Consider the following 24,943-nt stretch of genomic DNA (forward strand, 5'->3'; position numbering starts at 1 on the left):
CAGTTGCTGGGTGCTGGGGACATGTTTAAGGGTACAGAGCAAGTCTGGTATATTGTTTTGAAAATTGCGTTGTTCTAGTTTAGAAATCGTAAGTAATATAACCCCTGTTATTGAAGCAGTTTTACTAGTAACTGTAGTCGTGGCAAACGATACCGACGTCATTTCGATTCCTGGACTGACGACTTCAGTTTAATTATATTCAGTGTAACTGTTCACAATACCTACCATCTGCAGTTTAATTATCTCCAGTGTAAATTGTGTGTTTACAATACTTACCATCTGCAGTTTAGCCAGTGCATAGTTGGAAAAGATTGTTTTGTTTTAATACGTTTTTTTTGTTTTTTCTTCCATGTGTTTATTAAGTGGCCAACTGAACAAACCGTTGCTTACGTCTGATTTAGTCAATTTGGCTTAATAATTATCCTCACCTAATTTATAATAAAACCATATTAATACGCTACTGTTCAGTTTAGAAAAAAAAAAATACAACTGCAAAGGTGACACTTATGGGGTGTAGGTGATGAGGAAGTAGTTAGGCAGTCTGCTAGCTGGTGTAGGGAATCGTGTTTTTCTTCTACCAGGTATTTTAAAATACAAAATGTCGTACAGATACACCCGAACCCCAACGCATATATTATTATGGTAGTATATCTATCTATTTATCTATCTGTCTGGATAGATAATTTATCTTGTTGCTTTAGCAGTTTGTTTTTATGAATAAAATACAGTTTGAAAAAAAAAGTGCTGTTTGATAATGGCATTTACCTTAAAATGCAAGGATTACATAACGTCCTTGTTCTGAAACATTAAAGCTACATTTTGTCTATGTTGCAATGCATTCTCAGACCACAGTCTGGAAACTTAATGGATAACTTAAGTTTTTCGATTGATTCAAAGTGGCACCACCCTGGCACCATCCTTAGTTAAGGAATTCCAAAGCTCCGTTCACACTGGCGCTCCAACCAGGTCCCGACTACCCAAGTCACAATCCCGAGTAGTGTGAAACCATGTACTTGCGTTGTACCCGAGTTGACCCCGGGTCGGCAGCGACCCACCCTTAAGAAGTGGGTCGACCTTAGCAAACTGCATGATGGCCGATGAAGTAACAAACGGCTACGCCTGCATAAAGGTTTCACTTCTGCAAGGAACATTTATATTTATTCAGCAGGGATGAGGAAACATTTGATCTAATCAACATTTGGGCGATCGATTCAAACCAGAGAAGTTTGGATAGATTCGTCCGTATTGTATTTGCTTGTCACCCAGGTAGACTCTGCTTCTTCAAAAAGCAGTGTGAAATTGTGTAGCCGATCCGCTTGACACTGAGCATGTCAGTGTGAAAGGGGCTCAAGACTGGTTCTAATTGGGGGTCTATGAAACAAGGGTGTTAGTTTTATATATGTGTTATGTGTTTTTGAATGTTATGAGGTTTCTGTCAGAATATTGTACTTTATGTAGTTGCAGAATGGAGAGGGCTGAGGAGATGGATAATTTTATAAGTGCAGCTCAGGTGCCTGTATATGAACATCTGGACAGATTGTCTGAGCATAACTCGGATCCAGAAGAAGCCTTTCAGCCCCATAGGAGACAGGGCAGGCAAGAGAAGTCACCCAAGGAACCAATGGACGTGAACGTACCACAAGAGAGGAATGTGGATCAAGAGCAGGTGCACAGAAGCAGAGATGAGCAGTTACCAGGGCGACCGGAGAACACAACAACAACGGAATCTCCTAAGAGATGGGACAGGTGCAGGTACATTAAAGAGAAGTGATAATCCATAGCTTAGGATAAATATCCAGGATATAGTGCAAGATACTTTGTGTGTGTCCGTACATACATACTGATATCATGCTTTTAATAGAGAATGCTAATCCGATTGTGACAGAACTTATTACTTCCTATCATTCTGTTCAGTCATTTTTAATTTGATATATTTTAATAAAAAAATACACAAAGCATGTACAATGATGTGCATTTTTTAAAGAGAACAACACGCTTTAATTCAATACTGTTTTCTTTTTTTTTTTTTAATGCAATGATCTTTCTTTATGTTTTTGGTTTGCAGACGAGGACACTTTCTTCATGGACCATATCCAGCAACACACTTTGGGCCCAAGGCCTGTATTCTTCCTAATCCTACTTCTGTCATGTGAGTAAAAGCAGCTTGTGTATATACTGTCAATATCAGGAGTATCTAAAATTAACCAGCTGAGCCTCTGTACTTTGGAAAACAATCTGGAGGGTATTCAGCCGCAATGAGAATGCATCAATTTAAAACTGAAACTCAGATGTAAGGATGGATAACACAGAGCAATTCTATGCACAGACTGAGACTGGTGAGCGAAGTGGTGACTGTACGCTCCCAGAATAATGGTTCATAAGAAGCATACAAAGAGCCAGGCCTGTTTGGACAAGCACATTTACAGATGTGTAAAACTTTTCAAATCTACTGTCTAACACAAGCCATACCTGTGAACCATGCAACTCTGCACAGAGACATTCCACAACGACGCTGGGTCAACCAGACCGAGAGGCGCGCTTTCCTCATTTCAGCTGTAAAACCACGAGTCTGTAGCAAAACCAAGTATGTGACTGATGCTTCTGCTTAACAGACGTATGTAACCATTAGGGCTGTCTAATGATTAAACAAATTAATTGCGATTAAAAAAATTAGTTAATCTTGGTTTTAATTGCATATTTAATTGATGCAATTACTGCAGCTATCTCATTTGCTTGTTTTATTACTGATGTGATTATTATTATTATTATTATCCAAAAAAACAGCCCAGCATAAAAAACCTATGGTCTTATTTCTGAATTAATATTGTTGCCCCTTGTTTTATATTTATTTACACAGAATTATACAGAAAGATTCCAGCATTTGCTGTTAAAATGTTTGAACTAACTGCTACTTCACCTTAATGCATTTCATACTGTACATTTTTTTGGCAGTTTTGTATTATTGTTAATAATAATAATAATAATAATAATAATAATAATAATAATAATAATAATAATAATAATAATAATAATAATATATTATATTTTATTTTAAAAAAAAAAACTAAAAAACCAACATAATAGTCATTAGGCAGATCATAGGCATTGCTTTCTGTAAGGCCCTGTGAAAATTGCGATTTTACAGGCTGTGCGGAAATCGTGAAATTAGCCCAATACTGCGATTTTTACAATATTCTTAAGAAATAAAAAAAATTTCATAATTATTTGTATTTCATACCAAAAAAATAAAAAATCACACCATCGAAACTGTACAGCTCTGCTATGTTCCTGCGTGTAATATTCGCCATGCACATAGTGCTGTGCACTGATTATGTCAGGTCACTGTAGGAAATCTAAGCGGGAAATTAAAATAATACACCCTGTAAACAAAAAAAATATGTCTGCAGCAGATCATGTAAAGCAGTATCTGCAGGAGTTTTACACAGCGATGGAGGTAAACTCTTCTGTATGTCCTGCAACGTTACTGTAGATCACTACCGAAACTCGTCTGTTGACAGGCATTTAGATTTTATTCACCGAAAGAGAAAGGTGGAAATTCAGAGCAGTACTGCAGCTGCTTTACATGCAAAGAAACAAAAAACAGTGACTTCCATATTCCAAAAGTCCACTTATTAAATTTTGACCTGACAGGCGTTTATTTGTGCAAATATACCTTTTGAAAAATTGGATAACCAAAAGTTAGGTAAATTCTTCAGACTGAGTGTAGCAAATGGTGGAGTGATTCCTTCATACCCCAGCCCGGACGTGAATACTTACCTAAACAGTATCACAAGCAGAAGATTATGGAATTGGTAAAACAGTCTGGTTTCTTGTCAGTGGTCAGCGACGAGTCGACTGATGCCCAACATCAGTATGGGTTACACATTGCATTTGTTTTGCAAGACCTAAATGGTGAACATGTATCTGACATACTGAAAGCTGTCCTTGCAGATACACTTTACCTACAGGATGTTAATTACAACACAGCTATTGTAAAGTGCTTGAATAACTTTGATGTTAATTTTGATGTATTTATCTGAATATTTGCTGTTTAAGAAAATAATAGTATTCGACTATGTCAGCCAATTGCATCAGTACTTGCATCATCTTGTATTTGACTTTATTTATTTTGCTCTTATTTGTGTTTGATCTTACTATCTGCTGATTTTACTGTACTTTATAACTGCTCTTATCTGTAATGTGATAATTGTGTAATGTGAGATTTTGCTCTGTGGCACTGTATTGTGATATTTTGTAGCAACTGTAAGTCGTCCTGGATAAGGGTTTTCCGCTAAGTAATAAATAATAATAATAATATAATAATAATAATAATTAAATCAAGCAAAACAGTTCATCACAAATAAGATAATCTAAGATAAGGAAACGTGCCAAGTACACAGTCTGATTGGCTGGTCTTTAAGATAAGGAAAAGTGCTAAGTACATAGTCTGATTGCCTGGCACAAATGGGCTGAGTTACAGCCCAAAGGTTCTGTCAGGTGTTTCTGAAGAGACTGCCAGCTCTTTGACAAATGGAGGTGGCTGGTTTGTTGAACACTTAGCCAGAAATCCGTACTATCTGGGGTAAAGATAGTATATGCATTAGTCCTTCTCAGGCAAATAACTTTGAATGATTAAAGCAGAGCAGAGTTGCTGCAAAAAAAAAAAATATATATATATATATATATATATGTAAATAATATTTTACTCACAGGCACATCCAAGATCCAGCCAGTCAGAGGCTCACCTGGAGCAAGCCTCCCGTCAATGTCCTTGTTATTAAGAAGATCCGGGATGAGAGCCTGCTGGAACCCTTCAGACAGCTCTGCAGGTTCCTGGTTGAGGTATCGCCCATTGACTGCTGTTCATATTAGTGTCCTTGTAAAGCCCAGTGGATTCTTGTATAGAGAAAAGCTACTGTATTTATGTAACCAGACCCTGCTCCCTTTTCCATGTGCCAGACCTTTTGCCTGCACCACATTATGTATTGCATGTGAAGATGTTGGTTTTTAAATGCAATATGCTACAGAGGGCAGGATTACTGATTGCAGGGTGCATGGTTAACCTTTCTTCAGTAGAGCATGCTTAAGATTAACATCTCTCAAAATTCTTTGAAGGTCCTGGAATATTCTTACTGGTGATTAAATGTTAATTGGTTAACCTTATTTTGATACCAAGAACACCCATTTGGGAAACTCATGTTTACAACCACAGTACCAGGCGTCCATGTGTAATGCTAACACAACCTTGTGCTACGCTTCAATAACACGCAGGAGAAGCAGCTGGTGGTTTATGTTGAGAAGAAGGTGGTGGAGGACTCTGCTCTTTCAAACGACGAGGCTTTTCATACCATCCGAAACCAGCTGTGCTCTTTCAGAGAAGGTGAATCAAACCAAAACTGCAGTTTTCACAGAACATGCTAAAGCTGTACACAGAGCTGAGGGTTTCTCCTCATTTACCTGAGAACTGTGAGAAATTGTTTTACAGGGGGGTGGGAAGGGAGGTATACTAGTTTGTAATGCAACTGTGGAACAACATGCCGGAAACCACCAAAGGAAATTTGATGTATGTTTTTTAACAATGATGCTTTACCATTGGTCTCTATGGCTTACCATAGCCAACTTACCATCGTGCCATAACTATGTAAAACATTCAATAGTGGTAAATTTAGAAACACTAAAATAAACTTTTTGGCAGTATGAACACGTGCCATTGTTTGCTGATGATCTCTCTTTGCTTTTGTAGGATATGATGACATTTCCAAATGTATAGACCTGATTGTCTGCTTGGGGGGTGACGGAACACTTCTATATGCATCTTCTCTGTTCCAGGTAAATAGTCCTGGTTTTTGGTTTACAGAAGATTTTCACTGTATTCTTTTTCACACATCAGTAATGATGTAACATTAACAAAGGACAGCTTATCATGTTTTGATTTCAGAGTTTGACACTTTCTCCCAAAAAAGCAGGTTACATTATGAAGGGTGGAATACAAGTCTAAGAAAGTTATGCTAAGATTATAACGCTAGTTAGCCCTACTCCGAGTACTGTGTCTAGTTCTGGTCACCGTACTACAAAAAAGACCCTCTCAAATACAGTCTGCACTCCCTGAATATTAAAAAATGAGAACATTTTAACTAAGCACGAATCCTGGCTGCATCATGTAGTTGATTGATCAGTTCTGAGGTAAGTTAGCATGTGGTTATAAGGAGTTTTATGTACATGTGTGGTTGAAGCTATTCTTCTTTTTTGTAGATTTGGTTTTCCAAATTTAGTCCTAATGCCGCCACACTTTCTCTAATCCAGGGCAGTGTTCCTCCAGTCATGGCATTCCATCTAGGCTCTCTGGGGTTTCTCACACCATTCAAATTTGAATCATACAAAACAGAGGTGACCAAGGTTTTCGAAGGTAAGAAAGAAATCCAGTGACAGATTATCATAGTGTATTTTTATGCAACATGATAATCTATCGAAAAAACATGCTGTCCCATAAGTCAGGCATCATCATAAGCAATATGATATATTATGCAGTATAGTTACAGAATGTGTTCAGTATGGTGGCCTTTGTTTTGCATGCATCACGTTAAAATGAACGTTAAAGAAATCACAAGACAACCAGTTCTAACAGTTGTGCCTACGATGCCAGACTTATGGATCCCCATGTATGTTAAATATCTAACAATATTTAGAGGCCATATAGTCATGTAATAGCATAACACATTGCTGGTACAGTTGGAAACCTGTTGTTATTTTTTGATTAATAATGTTATAACTTTTTGCATGCTAAGAATATACTAGACTAGACTTTTGCTTACACATCAGCGCCTCCTGCTGGCTATTGTGGAGAATGTCAACTATATTTGATGTAATTTGCTACTATTTTTTCAGAAAGGTTTATTCAGAGAGTTTCAAAAAGGTTAAGTACCCTAAAACTTAACATATTGCCGGGTCTCAAATAATCACGTCATGTAATAATTTTTTTTTTTTTTTTAATGCAGTTATTACATTGTTAAGTTTTGATAATTTTAAGCGGATGAAAGTAAGACAGATACAAACCCGGTGTATATTAACGTGTTTTGTTGTATTTAAGTTTGAGATTAAACAACAGATTATTTTTGATAATGATACTTATGGCTTTTATTGTTCATTTAAAAAAAAAATATTTGGAAGTTTGTATTTTATTATTATTATTATTATTATTATTATTATTATTATTATTATTATTATTATTAGTTGTAGTATAAACAATAACTTTAATTCCACTTTTAAATACAAATTCGTACTTCTGCTTGTTCATTTTCCAGCGTTTTGCGTACTTTATCCTTGTTAACCAGTGCATAGATAAAGACCATGATAATACTTTTACTTTATACTTGAGGGTGTACAATCAGTGTAATTTTGTTATAAAACAAAACTGTTACTTAGTTCCCACTGACACACAACCTTTTAACAAAGTTGCTGGAATGTTTTAATTGAGTTACGATGTTGCTACAAGGTTGTGTGTTAGCGGTTTCTCAATGACCGCATGAAGCATGTGAAGCTAATCTTATATAAACGCTGGTCTCAAATATTCACTGTTCTCCAATATGCGCCGAATCTGCTGGCAAATGTTGTAAATAAATGCCGGTTGAGAGAGGAGGGTTTTTTTTTCTTTTAAGGAAATGCAGCTATAGTCCTTCGTAGTCGTTTGAAAGTGAAGGTGGTGAAAGACATAAAGCATGTGCAGGAGACTGGAAACAAGTACAAAGTAGAAGAAAATGGACTTGTCCCGCAGAGCCACACTGACAAAGAGGCTGGAACCATTACCATGCAATTACAGGTAAGAACCTTACATCAAAGGAGCTTTACCTTGTATTATACAACAGCCAGACACTGCTCTCCTTTGCTTTCTGTGGAGGCCTACCGCTGTGTTTTTACTTAATAACGGCACAGCAAATAAAGCAGTTGGCTAATTAATGCACCTGAACTAAAATCACTGCTTCACATGGATGCTCAAGCTCTGTTCTCAAAAGCTCTTTCATCAGTAGACTACAGTGACTATTTCAGACAAGCAAAGGCAGATAAATAAATGCATAAATGATAAATAAGTTGTAGTATATGGTGACAGTAGCATTGCTGTGGTGTGTTCCAGCGTAATAATGGCACTCCCTCGTTCGAATAATACCACGCTTTATTGACACTGGAGTCCTGTTATTAGCTTGTGTGAACAGGCAGTGGTGTAAGGAATTGACTGTCCAGACAGTGTTTATAGTCCCAAAAATATCTGTGTTTATTAAATGCTCCACAAAAGCAAACGAAAACCACACCTTTACCAGCAAGAGGAGGGGGAGGGGGGACAAGGTGAGCTTGCAAACCCAAAAATAATAACAATACAATTATTTAATCCCACGGCTCTGGTGCACAGTATTGTGCTCTTCCAATCCACGGGGGATCGTGATGTGCGTCAGTTCTTGTGCAGTGAGGGAAGTGTTCAGGGGTTTATGCTGGCTCCATGGTAACAGCTCCTGTCTTTATTCCTCCTCTGCAACATAGACAAAAAACACAGACACGTAACAAAACAAATAAACAACGCTCCAGCTGTATGTTACATTCTCAGCACAAGGGGCCGTACTCACTTAGCTGCGCCCCCTTTGTACTACTCAACTCCACCCAGCAATCAGCCCGGCGCCATGGTTTCTCCAATCGCTGCCTGGCCCGCAGCTGATCGCATGGGAATCATTTCGCAATCGCGCATCTATGCACTTCCTCCAAGATGCCGACTTCATGTTTCCACCCACGATCAAGTTGACCCGTCTATGGGGAAGTGTGTCACCAACCTTACACAGCGCCCTTTCTGGTCGGGAGGGAGATTTACAGCTGTCTCTATCACACCTTGCCACAGCAATGCCATTATCCATTTATTACATAATCCTGAAATAGACAATGTTCATTTTAGTTAATTTTTTTTATTGTATGGTCTTGCTACTGGGTTAAACTTTTCTCAGGCACTCAATGAGGTGGTTGTGGACCGAGGACCTTCCTCGTATCTTTCCAACGTGGACTTGTATCTGGATGGGAGATTGATTACCTCAGTGCAGGGAGATGGTAAGATAAAAACCGACTAACATTTGGGATCCGTTTGGTGTGTCCTCTTTTTTTTGCTTGAATATACAATAGCTGTTGTTAACCTGTTGCAACAGATTTTAGTTCACAGCTTAGCATAGCAACATATCATACTCAGTGGATGCAGAGCTTAAATTACTTTAATTAAAAACCAAGATTAATTAAAGACCAAAGCACTTGTCATAGTATAGCAATATTACAACTGAAAGGACCCCAGTACTCTCCATGTGCCCTGTAGTTATTGCTGATAGACTATAGATAGGAGCTATAACCTAACAGATTTTTTTCCTGGTGTGGTGCAGGTGTGATCGTGTCGACGCCAACGGGCAGCACAGCGTACGCCGCTGCGGCTGGGGCTTCCATGATCCATCCCAACGTTCCAGCCATCATGGTGACTCCCATCTGCCCACACTCCCTCTCATTCCGACCCATTGTCGTGCCTGCCGGAGTGGAACTCATGGTGAAAGGATGGTTTTACCTCAATTATAAATCGTCTGTAATTACCGACACATTGTAGTCTATAATTTTAAATCAATGCAAGGATTGGTTACTTAAACCTAAATAAAACACTTCCGTGACTTCATCTGTTGATCCTCTAATCTGACTCATTAATTGCATAATTGTGTCGTTTTAGATAATGTTATCTCCAGATGCCAGGAACACAGCTTGGGTGTCTTTTGATGGCAGGAAGAGACAAGAGATCCAGCATGGTGACAGGTAAACTGGCAGTCAGCTGTACATTTTAACTGGAACACTGCTCCACCTAGATACCAATTACATACAACACAGAATAGTTACTGCATCTGTATTTTATTAGTTGACATAAGCTGAAAATGTTAAACATATAAAAGTGATATAACACCATCCTGGGATGGTTTAGCCGGTTGACAAGAAAAACACTTCATGTTTTGAAAGAGAGTGAGCTATACAACATGTTCCTACTATACTATACTATATAATGTGTGTCCCAGTCTCATCTTCAGAGCCGCCCTTGACATGTAATTTGAGGAGTAAATGAAACAATAACCACCAATTGGGAGCTTAAAGGGTACATCAGCACTATATGAACGATAAAACATAAACCACTATCCCACCTTGCTGTTCCGAATGTATTTGGTCACTGTATTATAATCTGTATGCGCCCAAACATCTGTATAATGCCAAACTGCTATGTCCAAAATCGCTGTTTTCAAGCATCTCTTATGAGCCAGAAAACATCTGCACTGAAATGCACCAGCGTATGCCCAATGAAGAGCTATATTTCCTCCGCGTGTAAGCAGACTAGTCTGTGTGACAAACGTGGTTGTCTAATGTTCCATAAGGAAGGAACTTGTACCTGGTTTTGTTTTGTGTAATAGATATATTTCACACTGTACATGTTTCCTTCACATGTTGTAGTATTATTAATGTTGCATTCAATAAAAAAGTTGTCTGTTTTTCTCATTTACAACCTACGAAGGGACCTACCCACTAGCAGCACGTTCCGTTTAACGCTTATTACTTCAATTTTTACAACGTTCCCTGAAAATTAAAAAAAATCAAATGTGGTCTGGTGTTTTCATTTTTCTGTTTTTTCGTCCATAATTACAAAATTGAAAAATTGTAATTTTGGTGAAAATTACTGTAACTTCGTTTTTTGGTTTCCTAAAAAGAAAATAATAAATGTCTGTGGTTCGAAATTACACAAAAAGTCTTCCAGAGATTGTATGTTAATTACACAAATAACCAAAGCTATAAATCAGTAGATAATTTCAGAACTTTGATATTGGCTCATGCAGCACTAGGAATCCTAATATTGAGTCATGTGTATCCCGTTTAATTTCAGGCAAATAAAACAGTATATTAGTACATTCTGTCAACTCCTGATCTCATTATTTTTAGAATCAAAATAACGACGTCCTGCTATCCAGTGCCCTGCATCTGCTGCCACGACCTGGTTTATGACTGGTTCGAGAGCCTGGCTGAGTGTCTCCACTGGAACGTCCGCAAGAAGCAGACCAGACTGAGTGACTCTCCAAACTCCTCCGACACAGAGAACTGAGGCACAGCGGGACGATGGTGGGGGTCAGAAAACACAAACCAAGGCTTGCAGCTGCAAACTACATGGCCATTCTCCAAGTGTTTTAGTGACCTTAAACAAGGCCTTTCAGAAACTGGTAACAAACCACTTTAAAATAAATAAAAAGGATTTTCCACATTTGGAGTAAAATATTTTGAAAATGGCCAGCTTGTGGTTTGGTACTTTTCAGGAGTATTTACTGCATACACCGTAACTTTATCTGTCATTTTTGTATGCAGAACAGGTTACATTTATAAGCTGTTTTCACCTTATTTAATTGCAGATTTATTTTGATTGATAGATACATAGATAGATCTCATTAATTAAAGAATATTATCTGTGTTGGTAAGTGCATAATTAAGTAAAGGCTGTTTCATCCCCGCATCAAATGGAACCTATAAGGAATTAAGGGTACCACGGGAAAACTTGGAGTGTCTTGGGGATACCAAAACAAATGTGCGAGTTCCCCAGTCTTGTCACTTGAAAAGCTGATGGAAAGAATGTACAGTAACTCGAGGTTGATTATAAACATACCAGTAATACATGCACTGCCCACTGTACATTTCCTAGGAGGGCATCCCAGGAAATGTTATTTTCTCCCAGAGAATACCAAGAAATAGATTTGCATGATTGCCATGTATGCCTTTTTATCACCCATACATGTTTTATATAAAATAATAAAATCTGTAACTACAGTTAAAATTGTACTTAGTCTATTTACCTGTAAAATATGAGTTGATTGGTTATGTTAAAATAAATAGTATTTGATTTAACCCAGACTTTGGTCTGTTTAGTTTAGTATGTAATGTGTTTATTTAAATGTCAGGCTAAATATTGTCAACTCCCATGTGATGATATTTAAAGATGAGCAAAATCTTTTTTTTTTTTGTTAAACATAGTCTGTAAATGTGATCGTCACATTAGTATAAAAAGACAACATCACTGCTTTTTTTTTTTTATTGCAATAAAAGGATACATTCATATATATATATTTTTTTTTTCAGACAGACATTAATTGTTTAAATTATGTTCCAGTAACTACAAATACAATTCTTTCAATCCAAATATGGACAACTAAGTGGTTAAGAGGTTAAAACTGAGAAATGGGTTGGGAATTTTCGTTTCTCTTTGAAATGTGTGGAAAAGCAGCCGTTAACTACAATATACAACATTCCGATACTGTGCAACACTCACATACAATTTGAGATACCTTGAAACAGTTCCACCAAGATCTACAATAAAGCAAATGGCAAATCTTTCTTTTTGAAAGACAAACATTAAAACACAGAAAATGCATTTTGTCTGGTAAGAAAAAGAAGCAATATTATATAGAAAACTCTTATACTACTTTCTGTGCTATCTTAACTACAAACTGTATGGTCCTCTTTAGTTATACTTGGATAAATGAATAGTCAACAGGAGTACAAAAAGCCAATGCTGGAAACATTAGTAGGTTGTGCTTAGAAGTGTCCAAATTAAAATTGGTGTAAACCAGCAGGTATTTAATGGGATAACTAAAAGATAATTACTGTAGCACATAGGAAAAAGTATTAGTTGGAAATGCACTGTTATGGACTTTTGGATTTAAAAACACAAAAATGCATTATAATCAATACAAGGCAAATCAGTTGTAACACAAAGTTCTTTCCATGTGCTTTACACATTTTTCAGAACAATAAAAACAGGATTTGCATTTAAATGTTGACTGTATGTAATAATAATAATAATAATAATAATAATAATTGCAGCTGTCTATACAAATGTTAATTAATTATGTACATAATGGCCCTACCCCAGTCTAGTCTACATATGTATTTAAGGAACTTACTTAAAATAAGGTCAACTGAATTTTTTATTTTGCATTACAGGCCTATTTTAAATCAAGTTTCAATAACTTACTGTCAACCATAAAGGTCCAAGTCCAAGCATTTCTCCATTATCCTTGGTGTATTCTTATTCTGAATTACAAATACTGATTGGCCTTAAACATTAAACTCCATTCTACTGAAAGCAACCATGCTGTTATTTTTACTTTGATGGATCCTATGTAAATAATCAGTACTGATGTAATCATACATTTTTATGTTGCATATAAAATTATACTGTTCATCACCACATATATTTTGTATTTATATAAAAAAGCATTATTAAAATGACTTCTAATAATGAACATGCATTTAGTAACTGCTGATGTTTTGGCACAATTCTGTGTTTGCATTAGCACTGATCTGCAAGAGAACCAATTTAATTTTAGAACACTTTATAAACTAAAAAGTCCAGAAAAATGACATGTTTTTATTTTATTTTTATTTTTTATCATTGTCCCTCATTTTAATCTTACCAATATTTTGTTTTATATTACTGTGTCCTTAGTTTACCAGATTTGTTCCCAGCATTAGCTGGCTGCACCATGCTGCAGATGGAAAAGTCAATGTAATGATGTACAAAGAAATCAGATTTCCTATGTTGGTAACCAACTACTGACAGTTTTTTTTTTTTTTTTTTTAAATCATCAACATACACAAGTTAGCTGCTTCTACACAGCGCTTTCATAAATTGTTTGAGACAGGAGGTTGTATTACACATGGTATTTAAAAGGACAAACTGCTTTTAATTATGGTTTTAAATATAACTAGAAAATGCTGCTGGGTACAAAAAAAAAAAAAAAAAAAAACACATTCTTAAAAAGACTTGAAGGATGCCTTTTAGAAGAGCACAAGATGTTTTGGGTGTCCTTTGCATTATTCATTGTTAAGTTTGACATTATAAACCAATTGTGTGCATGTTGAGCAGTTAACGGTTCAACCTACAGGGCCCTTAAAAATCCCCAAACCACCGGGTGCCACTACCTGCAAAGTTTAATTTCTTCATATGTCATCTGTATTGTGTCAGCTGTCAGATAAAGGTTTTTCAATTATTTAACTTGAAAATTTCAGTTGTACAAACACACATGCAGGAAACCTTTGCATACACTGGAACAGATTGAAAATGCTGATACAAGCTTCAGGCTACTACAGAGTAACAGTGTCAAACATAAAGTGCACGTTCTGAAAATAATAATGGGGAACAAAACTCTGAGAATAAGGGAACTCTGAAAAGTGAGAATGTTTTGGCAGTGGCTGGAGCTCATAATAAGGCTTTTTGTGTAAAACAAAGTTACCAGGTGTAGAATGATTGACCAACATAGAAAAGCCTCTCTCTTCTGCACATTATTAATAGTAGTCCTCGTTGAGAGCGGAAGGATTTGTTTTTATGTTTTTTTAGGTAAAGGCTTTGTCTCATCATCCTCCTCCTCCTCCTCTTCCTCGTACTCACCCTCTTCCTCAACATCCCCCTCGTCAGTGTGCTGCTCCAGCTCCTCTCTGGTGATCATCTCAAAGTCATTGCCGTTGCTGTGCTGTGAACCGTCATCCTCTCTGCGATCACTGTCCGTGTCTGACTGTCTCTCCCCGGCCGAGCCCCCTGCTGCTAAACTGCCTGGTGCTTTCCCTTCCTCATCCTCCCCCTCCCCCGTAGCCTCCATTTCTTTCTTTTCGTTGGCTGACTTTTCCTCGCTGTCTGATTTCCGGGGCTTTACTGCGTCCTCTGCTTTGTCGTCGATAGGTTTCTTAGAGTCTGATCGAGGCCCCTTGTACTCATGGGTGTAAAGAGGTCTGAAGGAGTCGATAAATCCAACGTCGGCTGTCAGGTTCGGCAGGAACCAGAAGTGGTGGCGGCCTCCGCTCAGGACCCAGATTATGAGGAACAGAATGCAACGAGCTGTAATGAGAGAGATACACAACATTCTTCAGAATATACAGGACCCTAACCAGATACCAGAGGGTTTTTTTAACCCTTAGCGGTCTAAAAAATATCACTATTTCCAATGGGAAAATGGGCAAATGTGTGTCTTTTCGTTCACATAAAGTCAGAAAAAAACAACATATGAGTCCAAATTAACATGTATTTATACTAAAGTAATACAAAGACGACTACAAAAGATTTAGAAGTGACTAGTTTTGAGATTTACAATTATACTGTATTTACAGTATAATTTACTACTACAGATTAAAGTCATTATTTTATTACTACAACATCTCAATAAGCTCTGCAAATGTCTGTGATATTCTTTGGGCGCTGGATGCGGAAGCAGCTATCTTTCTTTGTGTCCGTGTTATCTCTGTGGTACAGGGGCTATGTGTATTGCTTAGATTCGCCCCTCTCTTTTCAGCTTCTCTTGGACTCACTCGGCCATTGAAAGGTTTTCTCTGCTTTTTCTGGAGAACTACAGACTGTGCTTTTACGTTTTTTTGATGATGTTGGACCGGGTCCGACATCGGACCGGAAAGGGCAAATTCTAAATTCAGACCTAGTCCGACATAAGATTGCAAAACGGTTAAAGTAATATATTCTTTTTTTTTTTTTTTAAAGATTCCCTTTGTATCATTTTGTGTTTTGGTCATCACATCCTGGGTGCTTTAAACTTCAGAGCTTTAAAGTCACCAGGGTATGACACCTGAAGCAGAACAGGATATAAAACATACAGAAGATGAACTGCTTTATTCATACCCACAGCAAGATGCAAATCTATTTTATTCATTCATTATGGATTAATAACATTATTCCACAAACTACATTTTTAAAAGACAGTTCCCCATCAATGCTTACCTTACTACTAGGATAATGGAGATGCTACTTACCCACTGCAAGGAGAAGGATACTGGCAACAAAGCAACCAGCTGCCACACTCAAATAATAGACACCCACACGCATTTCTGCTGGCCAGAGAGGGAAAAGGGTGGCTGTGATCACCGCAATAACTAGAAAAAAGAAAATTAAAAGAGAGATTGGTCACATAGAAAGAACAGCCCTCATCGGTAACGCATCTTTTCTCATTGGTTTACCATCACAATGTTGTATTTTTACTCCTAATTTCTATTGATGTACCAGCTGGGTTGGTAGAAACCAAAAACTTCAGTAGATTTTAGAATGAGAGCAGACTGCTGGCATCTGATCAATGAAGTAACACATTTCAACAAATTAGTATAGCGAATTTCCCATGCCACAAAATACATATATAAATAAACCAAGAAACACAAAGTCACAGACCTGGCATATGAAAACAAAACCACATTTTATACATAGTTGATACTCACCTAATATCAGCCCCATGGCAAATGTTTTAACATGAACTGGGTCATAAATCCAAACATACACCTGCACAAAAAAAAAAAAAAAAAAAAAAAAAAAAAAAACAGAAGAAAATTCAGGCTTCATCAACATTAATAAAAAACTCAGACAACAAGTAAATTATAGTGCAGATTAATTTGCAAGAAATGCACAATGCATACAGCCACTCTGTATCAGCACAGCCATACTCCGGTAGCTACTGTATTTTCCATTTATATTTATTTCATAAGAGTTATGTTCATTACACCCTAGAAAAAAATTAATACATTTGAATACTAAATTTTGTTAAAATCACATTTAACAATATACAGTGCACCCTTGCTATAAGGCTTTTGGTTATAACATGCCTCAGATATAATGCTCCTACAGCATGTCCCCCAATTCCCTATACTAGAGATTCATGCAATATTTCAACAGTAAATACAGTACCGGTGTTGTTCAAACTGTAAACAACTTCTCAGTCTAATTTCTATTTCTGTCTCTCCCTTTTGATACAGTATCTGAACTGAAGAAAAGCTGCGCTTGCACTTTATAACACAGACATCTTATTCAGCATTCGTTTTATAACTAAATAAATATTAGGTATTACGTGGTTCTCTTTCCTAATGTATTTACTTTTTTTGCTGAGAGAAGAGCTGCAGCTTTCTCAGAGACGAGACGCTTCAGCCCCGCTCTGGCAGCCGAATATGGGATGAGCCCATTCCCTTTTCCCCTTTCCCGACCCTCTCTCCTTCTCGCACTTGGTTTGCTTGTCTGTCGCTTCGAACTGAACTCCCGCCTGCCGCTTAGCCAGGCTATTTATGGTTTAAAAACTGATAATTAAAATGATCCACGAGTGGGAATGTTACCTTTTAAAAAAAAAATATATATATATTGTTGATTACATGGTGCTTTATGCATGGTTAATCATGGAAAGTTACACTTTTTCTTCACTATATGTGCACTAGAGACAGTTATTTTATTTTGTATTTTAGTCAGATGTGTGTTGTTCTGTGTCCTGCGGCGCCCCGCACCCCCTCCCTCATTTATAATGCTCTTTGGTTATAATGCTCATATTGTATGTCCCCAGAGACCAGCGTTATAGTGAGGGAGCACTGTACATGCAAAAGAAAAGAAAAAAAAGCTTGTGAACCTCATTTCCATCCAAGAAGATCTGCTCCTCATGTGGCTCCAATTTGAATTTTTTCTTGGTCTCTTTTTTCTTCTTTGGTGTTTCTGGACTTTCATCCTGAAAAATACACCATACACTTACACAGCACAATTCAATTTCAACCGTCTGTTTGCCATTTATGTGTAAATTCAATTTACTTAAAAAAAAAAAAAACTTACATTTGTGTATTGTGTACCATACATTTACCAATTATACAGGGGTTTGGGTAAAAAAAAATAAAAAAAAATGGAAGAGTGTAGAAACACCTGTCACCTGTAACATAACTGTGCGAAAAAAAAAGCTGCCTCAACCACTTATTTTGTAAGGACAAGACAGCAGATTTTGATAGAAGCACAAAAGTAGACAATCTTTTTACAGGCAATGCAGTATTTAAGAGGTTGTGCATCCACAAGAATTTAAAACACGTACTACCCCACAAACAAATGCCACTACTGAGCCGTTTCAAAGATGTTTAAAAAAAAAAAAAATTAAATACCATTCACACAATCTATGCCGGTATAATACCGTCATAACCCTTTCACACAGCCAAAGGGATCATGTGAGCACATCTTTCAAAACCTGTCAGTCAACAGATTGTTTTCATGGCAACGGAAACCAAACAAAATGGCACAGTCGTTTGTCGAAGAAGTACATTTGGCTGCATTTTGTTAGCTTTTAATTTTCAGTTATACAATGTAACAACCTGTTAAGTGTCAAATTGCAGGAGCTTCAGGCACAACGTAGGCCGTGTACTTTGTATCAGACACGAAATAGGCAATTCACAGACCAAATGCCACATCAGTGCCGGTTCGGAGCCGTCACAACCTGTCTGTGTGAAAGGGGTTTTAGATGAGTCAAATCAGTGCTATTCTGACTGGCCATGTTGACATTGTTATGGCAGGTATTTCTAATACTTTGAACAAACCATGTAGGTTAATAACACAAAGGTTGGTTCCCTTTTGGTATGAGGCTGTCCATAGAATGATGAATGAATGAAAATAAAAATATATATATATATATATATATATATATATATATATATATATACACACACACACACACACACACACACACACACACACACACACACACACACACACAAACAAACTTTAGATAGATGCAAACTTCAGGAAATTCTGAAAACATTAAAACTAAAAATACTGAAAATGGTACTGAAGAAAACAAAAACATACGCTTTTCTCCTTTTTGGTCTCTGCTACTTCTGCTTCTTTCTTCTTGTCTTTCTCCTTCTTGCTCTTCTCCTCCTTGGCCACTTCCTTCTTGTTTTTTTTCTCCTCCTCTTTGCTACTGTCAGTCTTGCTTTTTTCCTTTTCTTTCTCTTTTTCCTTCTCGTTCTTCAATTCCTTTTCTGGCTTCTTTTTCATTACTTTCAGGGCTCGATGGAAAAACTGCTTCTTCAGGAGTCTGCTTGTGAAGGAACAATTGGGTCAGCACACACTTCACTAAAGCTTAATTTCCAATAAAAAATTGAATTCATTGAACCCACTGATATACTGTAGAGTAATACAATAGAACCAGCCCTGTTATATACAAAATATAACTAGACCTAATTGTGACAGTTAAAACAAGATGATCCACATGAATACATTCAGAAGTGGGCTTTGCACAAGCTTGAATCACACATGCAAGTGCTTAAGAGATTCAAACTGTGCCAATAGAAAGTGTCAATAATTGCTTACATTATAATAGTGTTGCCTATATAAATATACTGTATATCCCAGATTCTGAAAATGTATCAAATATGACAGGTTAACATCAGTGTCCATTACAACGTAATCCCCTTATGTCTCTATGTGTATCTAGTTCAACAGCAGAGAATATCAAGATAAACATCTTTCAGCTAGAAGCCAATAACTTAACAGCCAAGCAAGAAATATTTGGCATGAATCTACTAACAAAACCAGCTCTGCAAATGGTAAATGGTGGGGACTCCACGTTCCTGTGGTGTGATAGCAATAAGGAGACTGCTGAATTTAACACAACTAGACTGCAATTAAGCAGCAGACAGTGCTATCACTACGTTCAAAAAAAGACCCAAATAAACATTAGTTTAAACATGGAAAAGTAATGACTTCTTTAATTTACTTTCTGCACCTCCCAATGAAGCCTGAACCCCCAATAGGTAGGGATATGTTACAGTAAACTTGAGTACTAAAGCACTCTAAATACAATTATTAGTCTGAAACATTCATTACTCGTCAAAGTCTCTAACACATTGCTACAGCAATATAATAAATGTATTTAAAAATATATTTTGGGGGGGGGGGGTGGGAGCGTGCATAGTTCTTGCTCAAAGAATGTCAAATAACCCGCTTTTGCTATCCCACTGAAAACCCACAATTTTATAGTGGTACACTAATATTTTTTTTTTTTTATTTGATATTATTTGATTAGAAACACCTACCAATTGGGGTTGGTATTCTGGTAAGTCCATTCAAAACGTGATTAGGAGTCATCTCTCTGCACCGCAGAAAAGCTAGCAGAGAAAAGCTTGAGCCCGAAAGCTGTCCTGGGCAGTGCAAAGAGCTTGGTCTTCTTCCACACAGACTGAGATGGCAGTGTTTGTTTACACAGGCCCACAGCACACACCGACTCAGACAAGTAGCCTTGTGCAAGCTAATGAACACAAAGCTGTGTCTGTGTACAGACAGACACAGCAGAAGCAGTTTCAAGCACATGAAACCAGGCCCTCAATGAGACAGAGCCATATACTGTATTCCATCTACAGTCAAATGCACCTCAAGTATGCACCAAGATGGCTGCCTTGGCATTGTTGTCACAGAGTTAATCAAATAGTGGTAAGGGTGGAGATATAAACCTGGTGAGGGCTCATTCTGAGAGGTTGCACACTCCACAGAGCCCCGAATGTCTGAATAGTTGTGTGCAAAGGGAATATGATTGCTGTGTTACAGAGTCTGTTATTGGTTTGCCTTATTATTTTCGAATTTTATTCTATTTATTTGTTACTGTGTTTTAAACGGCCAATATGTTTTCACAGGAGGCCTTCAATAAAAGCTCTCTTCTGGCATTTTAACCTGACCTGTTTTGTTCTACTTGTATGACTGCTTGACTTCACTTCCTTACAATGAACTACTTCTTTTTAACACCTTTTCAGTGAAGCAGCAACACCTCCAATTTTTATAAACTAGGCAAGAGCTGGGGACTTTTTTCAAACTATTTTCTCTGAAAAATTAACTTATACCCCGTAATGGCCATCTAGGCAGTGTATTTTTTATCAATCAAATGGTCAGGGTGTTGTTTGCTCTTGCAATGTTGCTTGCTAGAAGCAGGTTTTTGAGAAAATAGGCTAAAGTCTGTTTTTTGTGAAGGTGTTAAGTCAAGATGTCTAATTAAAATACTAAACGTATTAATTAACTGACATAAGCTTATGATTCATATATACTCAACCTAATGCATTATACACCACCCACTCAATATATCGCAGATGTTGGGGTCCAATATAAATCCGCTATGTAACGATGGTTGCGACATAGTGAGAGACCCATAGAAAAACAAATGGGTTACAAATACTGTACAACCACTCGCTCATTTTATCGGGTGCGTCCTGGTCCAGTATAAATCCTCTTAAAACCTGCTTTTTCTCATTTTTCTTATAAAAAGCAGCACACTGTTTTAATTGCTTCTCATCAACTTCATTCAGTCTCCAGTTAATTTAATGAGTCTTCCTCTCCTTTTTCACATACACAGACCCACTGCATTGAAAGAATCCATTCACAACATACAAGGCTTGTTGCTAGGGAGCCGACATCACTGCCTTGTGACTTTTGCTAGTGCATTGCTGCCACACGTGAACACCTTGTTGGCCAAAATAAAAACCGCTTAAGCAAGTAGATATTTAAAATTTGCTTTGTGTTACTGTGCAATACGTGTGTGTATAACAGTACGATATTAATACTTTCATTTTAATTGTTTTGTATATTGTTTTGTATATTATTGTTTGTGATGTAGGGTACAAAATAAAACTAACAGTAATTCTAAGTGTCATGTATACATATGCATTTAGACAGTAAAAATAGGAAGCTAACTCCGGGATCGCTATATACTGTATCCAAATTCATAGTATAGCGAGGGGCGATATAACGAGGGGTGGGGGTAGTATTATTTATACTACAGTATTTTGTAGTATCAGGGTTCTCCCCAGGAATTTTGTACACCCGGGCAGCAGAACATTATAGCTGAAAGCACTTAACGGAAAAATAAAATTTGCCTTAGCTTAAATATATAATACGGCAAAAGAATTTGAATAATATGTTGTCTTTCATTAACTCATGTGGTTGCTCTTTTTTATTTCTACATTTTTTTTCATGACTGTTTTTCATTAGGGTAAATTACTTTGACCGGGGAAAGATAAAGTAGGTTTACTGGAGTTCACAAAAAATGTTAACCTCTTCACTTCCTTTTTAGCGTAATTACAGAGCTGATTGCTTCATTTAAATTGTTTTCTTTATGTTAAGTTCTCAGGGCATTTTGTTAATGCAGGTCTGTTCGTTTTTTGCTATTCATTTTTTTTTTTTTTTTTTTTTTTTTAAATCAATAGTACTCACACACGTTTGGTCTCGGAATGTAATAATCCAGCACCTCTGCACTTAAGCATTTGTATATAGGTGTTCAGCTGATATCCCACACATGAACACCCAATATCTCTCAAGCACCTGGGTACACTACTTGCTTTGAAAATAAATTGGCTATTTTTTTTAGCAGTCATTTTAACGTTTTAGCCTCTCGAAGTGCTTAACACACAAAATCCACCCCATTCAACTCTGATTGGTTAAATGTTGTGTCAAGAGGTAACACAGCTGTCACGTGGTTCCAAGACTTTTTTTTTTTCACCCAGCAACACGCAAGTGATCTCGTCTGCTAGAAGAGCAATCAATCCTTATTGTTACAGGCACAGTAGCATCTGCAAGATGGGCGGATCGTCATGAAAGGTGGGTAGGCAGCTGAAAAACTGGACAAGAAAACTTTAATCTTTTTTCCACCCTCCACTCATCAACTGAGAGCTTGTGAGAATCTGAACCCTGCTCTGCAGTTGAATCCTGATTTGAGACTCTGTCTGAAAAGCCTTCACCTACTGATTGACAACACCAACCCACTTTGAATCAATAACTCCTCAAAGGAGAGTGTAAGCATATATTCATTGCCTGAAACAGACGTCTTAAAAATGAGTAGTAAAAATATATGGTAGTTTAGTTAGATTAGTATACCAAAGCAGTAACTGGTGTTAATTGATTCTCGTTCGACTGTTCTTTAATACTTGTATAATATTTTTCAAACGTGATAAAACATTGTTAGAAACCTAAGTCTTGCATTATCGCTGCAGCAATATTCCTAATTAGGAACGGTTTCAGATAAAACATTGTTTAAAACGTTGTAATATTATCATTGTTGTTCTGGATTAATACTGGACATTTAGTAGATTGTATCTTACTTCTCTTTTGCATACCTGCATGGTATCTTGCAAGATATGCACCTCTGACAAATACTTTTAGAAAACCAGGAGCAACTTCTGCTCTGGATCAAAAACCTATAATGCTCTGCGGCTGCCCGCATATATGGATAACAATCAAAAAACTAGTAGAAACTAACTAAAACACAAGTCTAGTAAAACAAATAGAAATCTGGGAAATTAAGTATGGAATTTTGATATAAGAACATAAGAAAGGCCATTCGGTCTATCTTGCTCGTTTGGTTGTTAGCAACATATTGATCCCAGAATCTCATCAAGCAGCTTCTTGAAGGACCCCAGGGTGTCAGCCTCAACAACATTACTGGGGAGCTGGTTCCAGACCCTCACAATTCTGTGTGTAAAAACGTGCCTCCTATTTTCTGTTCTGAATGCCCCTTTGTCCAATCTCTATTAGTGACCCCTGGTCCTTGTTTCTTTTTTCAGGTCGAAAAAGTCCCTTGGGTCGACATTGTCAATATCTTTTAGAATATTGAATGCTTGAATCAAGTCACCGCGTAGTCTTCTTTGTTCAAGACTGAATAGATTCAATTCTTTTAGCCTGTCTGCATATGACATCCCTTTTAAACCTGGAATAATTCTGGTCGCTCTTCTTTGCACTCTTTCTAGAGCAGCGACATCCTTTTTGTAGCGAGGTGACCAGAACTGAACACAATATTCAAGATGATGTCTTACTAATGCATTGTAAAGTACTTCCCTTTATTTAAATTCAACACTTTTCACTATATATCCGAGCATCTTGTTGGCCTTTTTTGTAGCTTCCCCACACTGTCTAGATGAAGACATTTCTGAGTCAACAAAAACTCCCAGGCCTTTCATAGATTCCTTCTTCAATTTCAGTATCTCCCATATGATATTTATAATGCACATTTTTATTGCCTGCATGCAGTACCTTACACTTTTCTCTACTAAATGTCATTTGACATGTGTCTGCCCACTTCTGAATCTTGTCTAGATCATTTTGAATGACCTTTGCTGCTGCAACAGTCTTTGCCACTCCTCCTATTTTGTGGCATCTGCAAATTTAACAAGTTTGCTTACTATACCAGTATCTAAATCATTAATGTAGATTAGGAATAGCAACAGACCTAATACTGATCCCTGTGGTACACCACTGGTTACCACACTCCATTCTGAGGTTTCTCCTCTAATCAGTACTTTCTGTTTTCTACATGTTAACCACTCCCTAATCCATGTACATGCATTTTCTTGGCGTGAGATACTGTACCTATATTGAGTACAGTGTACTTTGTACAAATCACAGTCCTAGGTCAATTATGGGCAACCTGACATTTTCTTTGAACAACCAAATGTCGACAACGGACTGCCCGAAGGGCAAGTACCATTACCAAAATTTTGCGAGCCCTGCAATGTGTTCATTTCACTCAGGCCCAGTGCATGAAAATTAGCCACTAGGAGTACTGCTCCCTCCTGAGTTTTACCTTTATAAGACTTGAACGTGACAACGTCTCCCTGTACCTTATGTACTGATATACACCACTTAAAGTAAACAAAAGACACATAGACCATTTCCTTAGAGCTAATGTCTACTTTTTGGGTATGTCCATAGGTTTTAAAAAATGAATTATAAATGTAGTTCCTCAACTGTAGTAGTCAACGGTACCATAATACTATTAATAAAATGACGCTCCTTCAGATGTTTTGAAATGCTGCTACAGCCTTTTATGTCACCTGAAATCACCCAAATAATACTACAAGGAATCATAGTAGATATATTGTAACACTCAATTTATTTAAACTATTCGCTTCATTGGAAGCTTCAAGCTTCACAACACATTACTTTTGTTTCAGCCTTAGCTGAATGATAAGATGACATAACAGAAATAAACTATATTTAGATAATGAGCTGCATTCTTACAACCATCTTCCTCTTGAAACACCCATTGCATTGCTGTGTTTGTTACAGTATTGAAAGCGTTTTCAACCTGCTGCTAAACCC

At 37.1% G+C, this 24,943-nt stretch overlaps 2 protein-coding genes across 4 annotated transcripts in view; one reads left to right on the forward strand and one right to left on the reverse strand.

Annotated features, from left to right (window-relative positions):
- nadkb (NAD kinase b) lies at window positions 1-13,664 on the forward strand. 3 transcript variants are annotated; one of them, XM_041270049.1, is made up of 12 exons: window positions 1-88; window positions 1,459-1,752; window positions 2,066-2,149; window positions 4,713-4,842; window positions 5,272-5,380; window positions 5,744-5,829; window positions 6,304-6,406; window positions 7,656-7,816; window positions 8,982-9,081; window positions 9,402-9,559; window positions 9,734-9,816; window positions 10,981-13,664. In XM_041270049.1, exons 2-12 carry the CDS (start codon window positions 1,466-1,468, stop codon window positions 11,138-11,140), a joined length of 1,461 nt encoding a protein of 486 aa, XP_041125983.1. In that variant the 5' UTR covers window positions 1-88; window positions 1,459-1,465; the 3' UTR covers window positions 11,141-13,664. The 3 variants fall into 3 exon arrangements, with proteins under 3 accessions (XP_041125983.1, XP_041125982.1, XP_041125984.1); XM_041270050.1 differs by having other exon boundaries at window positions 10-31; XM_041270048.1 differs by having other exon boundaries at window positions 1-1,752.
- The window catches only part of LOC121326687 (translocation protein SEC62-like), a 19,339-nt gene continuing 7,271 nt past the window's right edge, over window positions 12,876-24,943 (reverse strand). The window contains exons 4-8 of the mRNA XM_041270051.1: window positions 18,671-18,902; window positions 17,460-17,555; window positions 16,294-16,354; window positions 15,838-15,957; window positions 12,876-14,917 (exon numbers count right to left, since the gene is read on the reverse strand). Coding sequence (XP_041125985.1) covers window positions 14,409-14,917; window positions 15,838-15,957; window positions 16,294-16,354; window positions 17,460-17,555; window positions 18,671-18,902 — 1,018 coding nt within the window. The 3' untranslated portion in view covers window positions 12,876-14,408. The remainder of the gene's footprint in view (window positions 14,918-15,837; window positions 15,958-16,293; window positions 16,355-17,459; window positions 17,556-18,670; window positions 18,903-24,943) is intronic.

This window comes from Polyodon spathula, chromosome 14, assembly GCF_017654505.1.
Source record: "Polyodon spathula isolate WHYD16114869_AA chromosome 14, ASM1765450v1, whole genome shotgun sequence".
Classification (NCBI taxonomy): Eukaryota; Metazoa; Chordata; class Actinopteri; order Acipenseriformes; family Polyodontidae; genus Polyodon; species Polyodon spathula.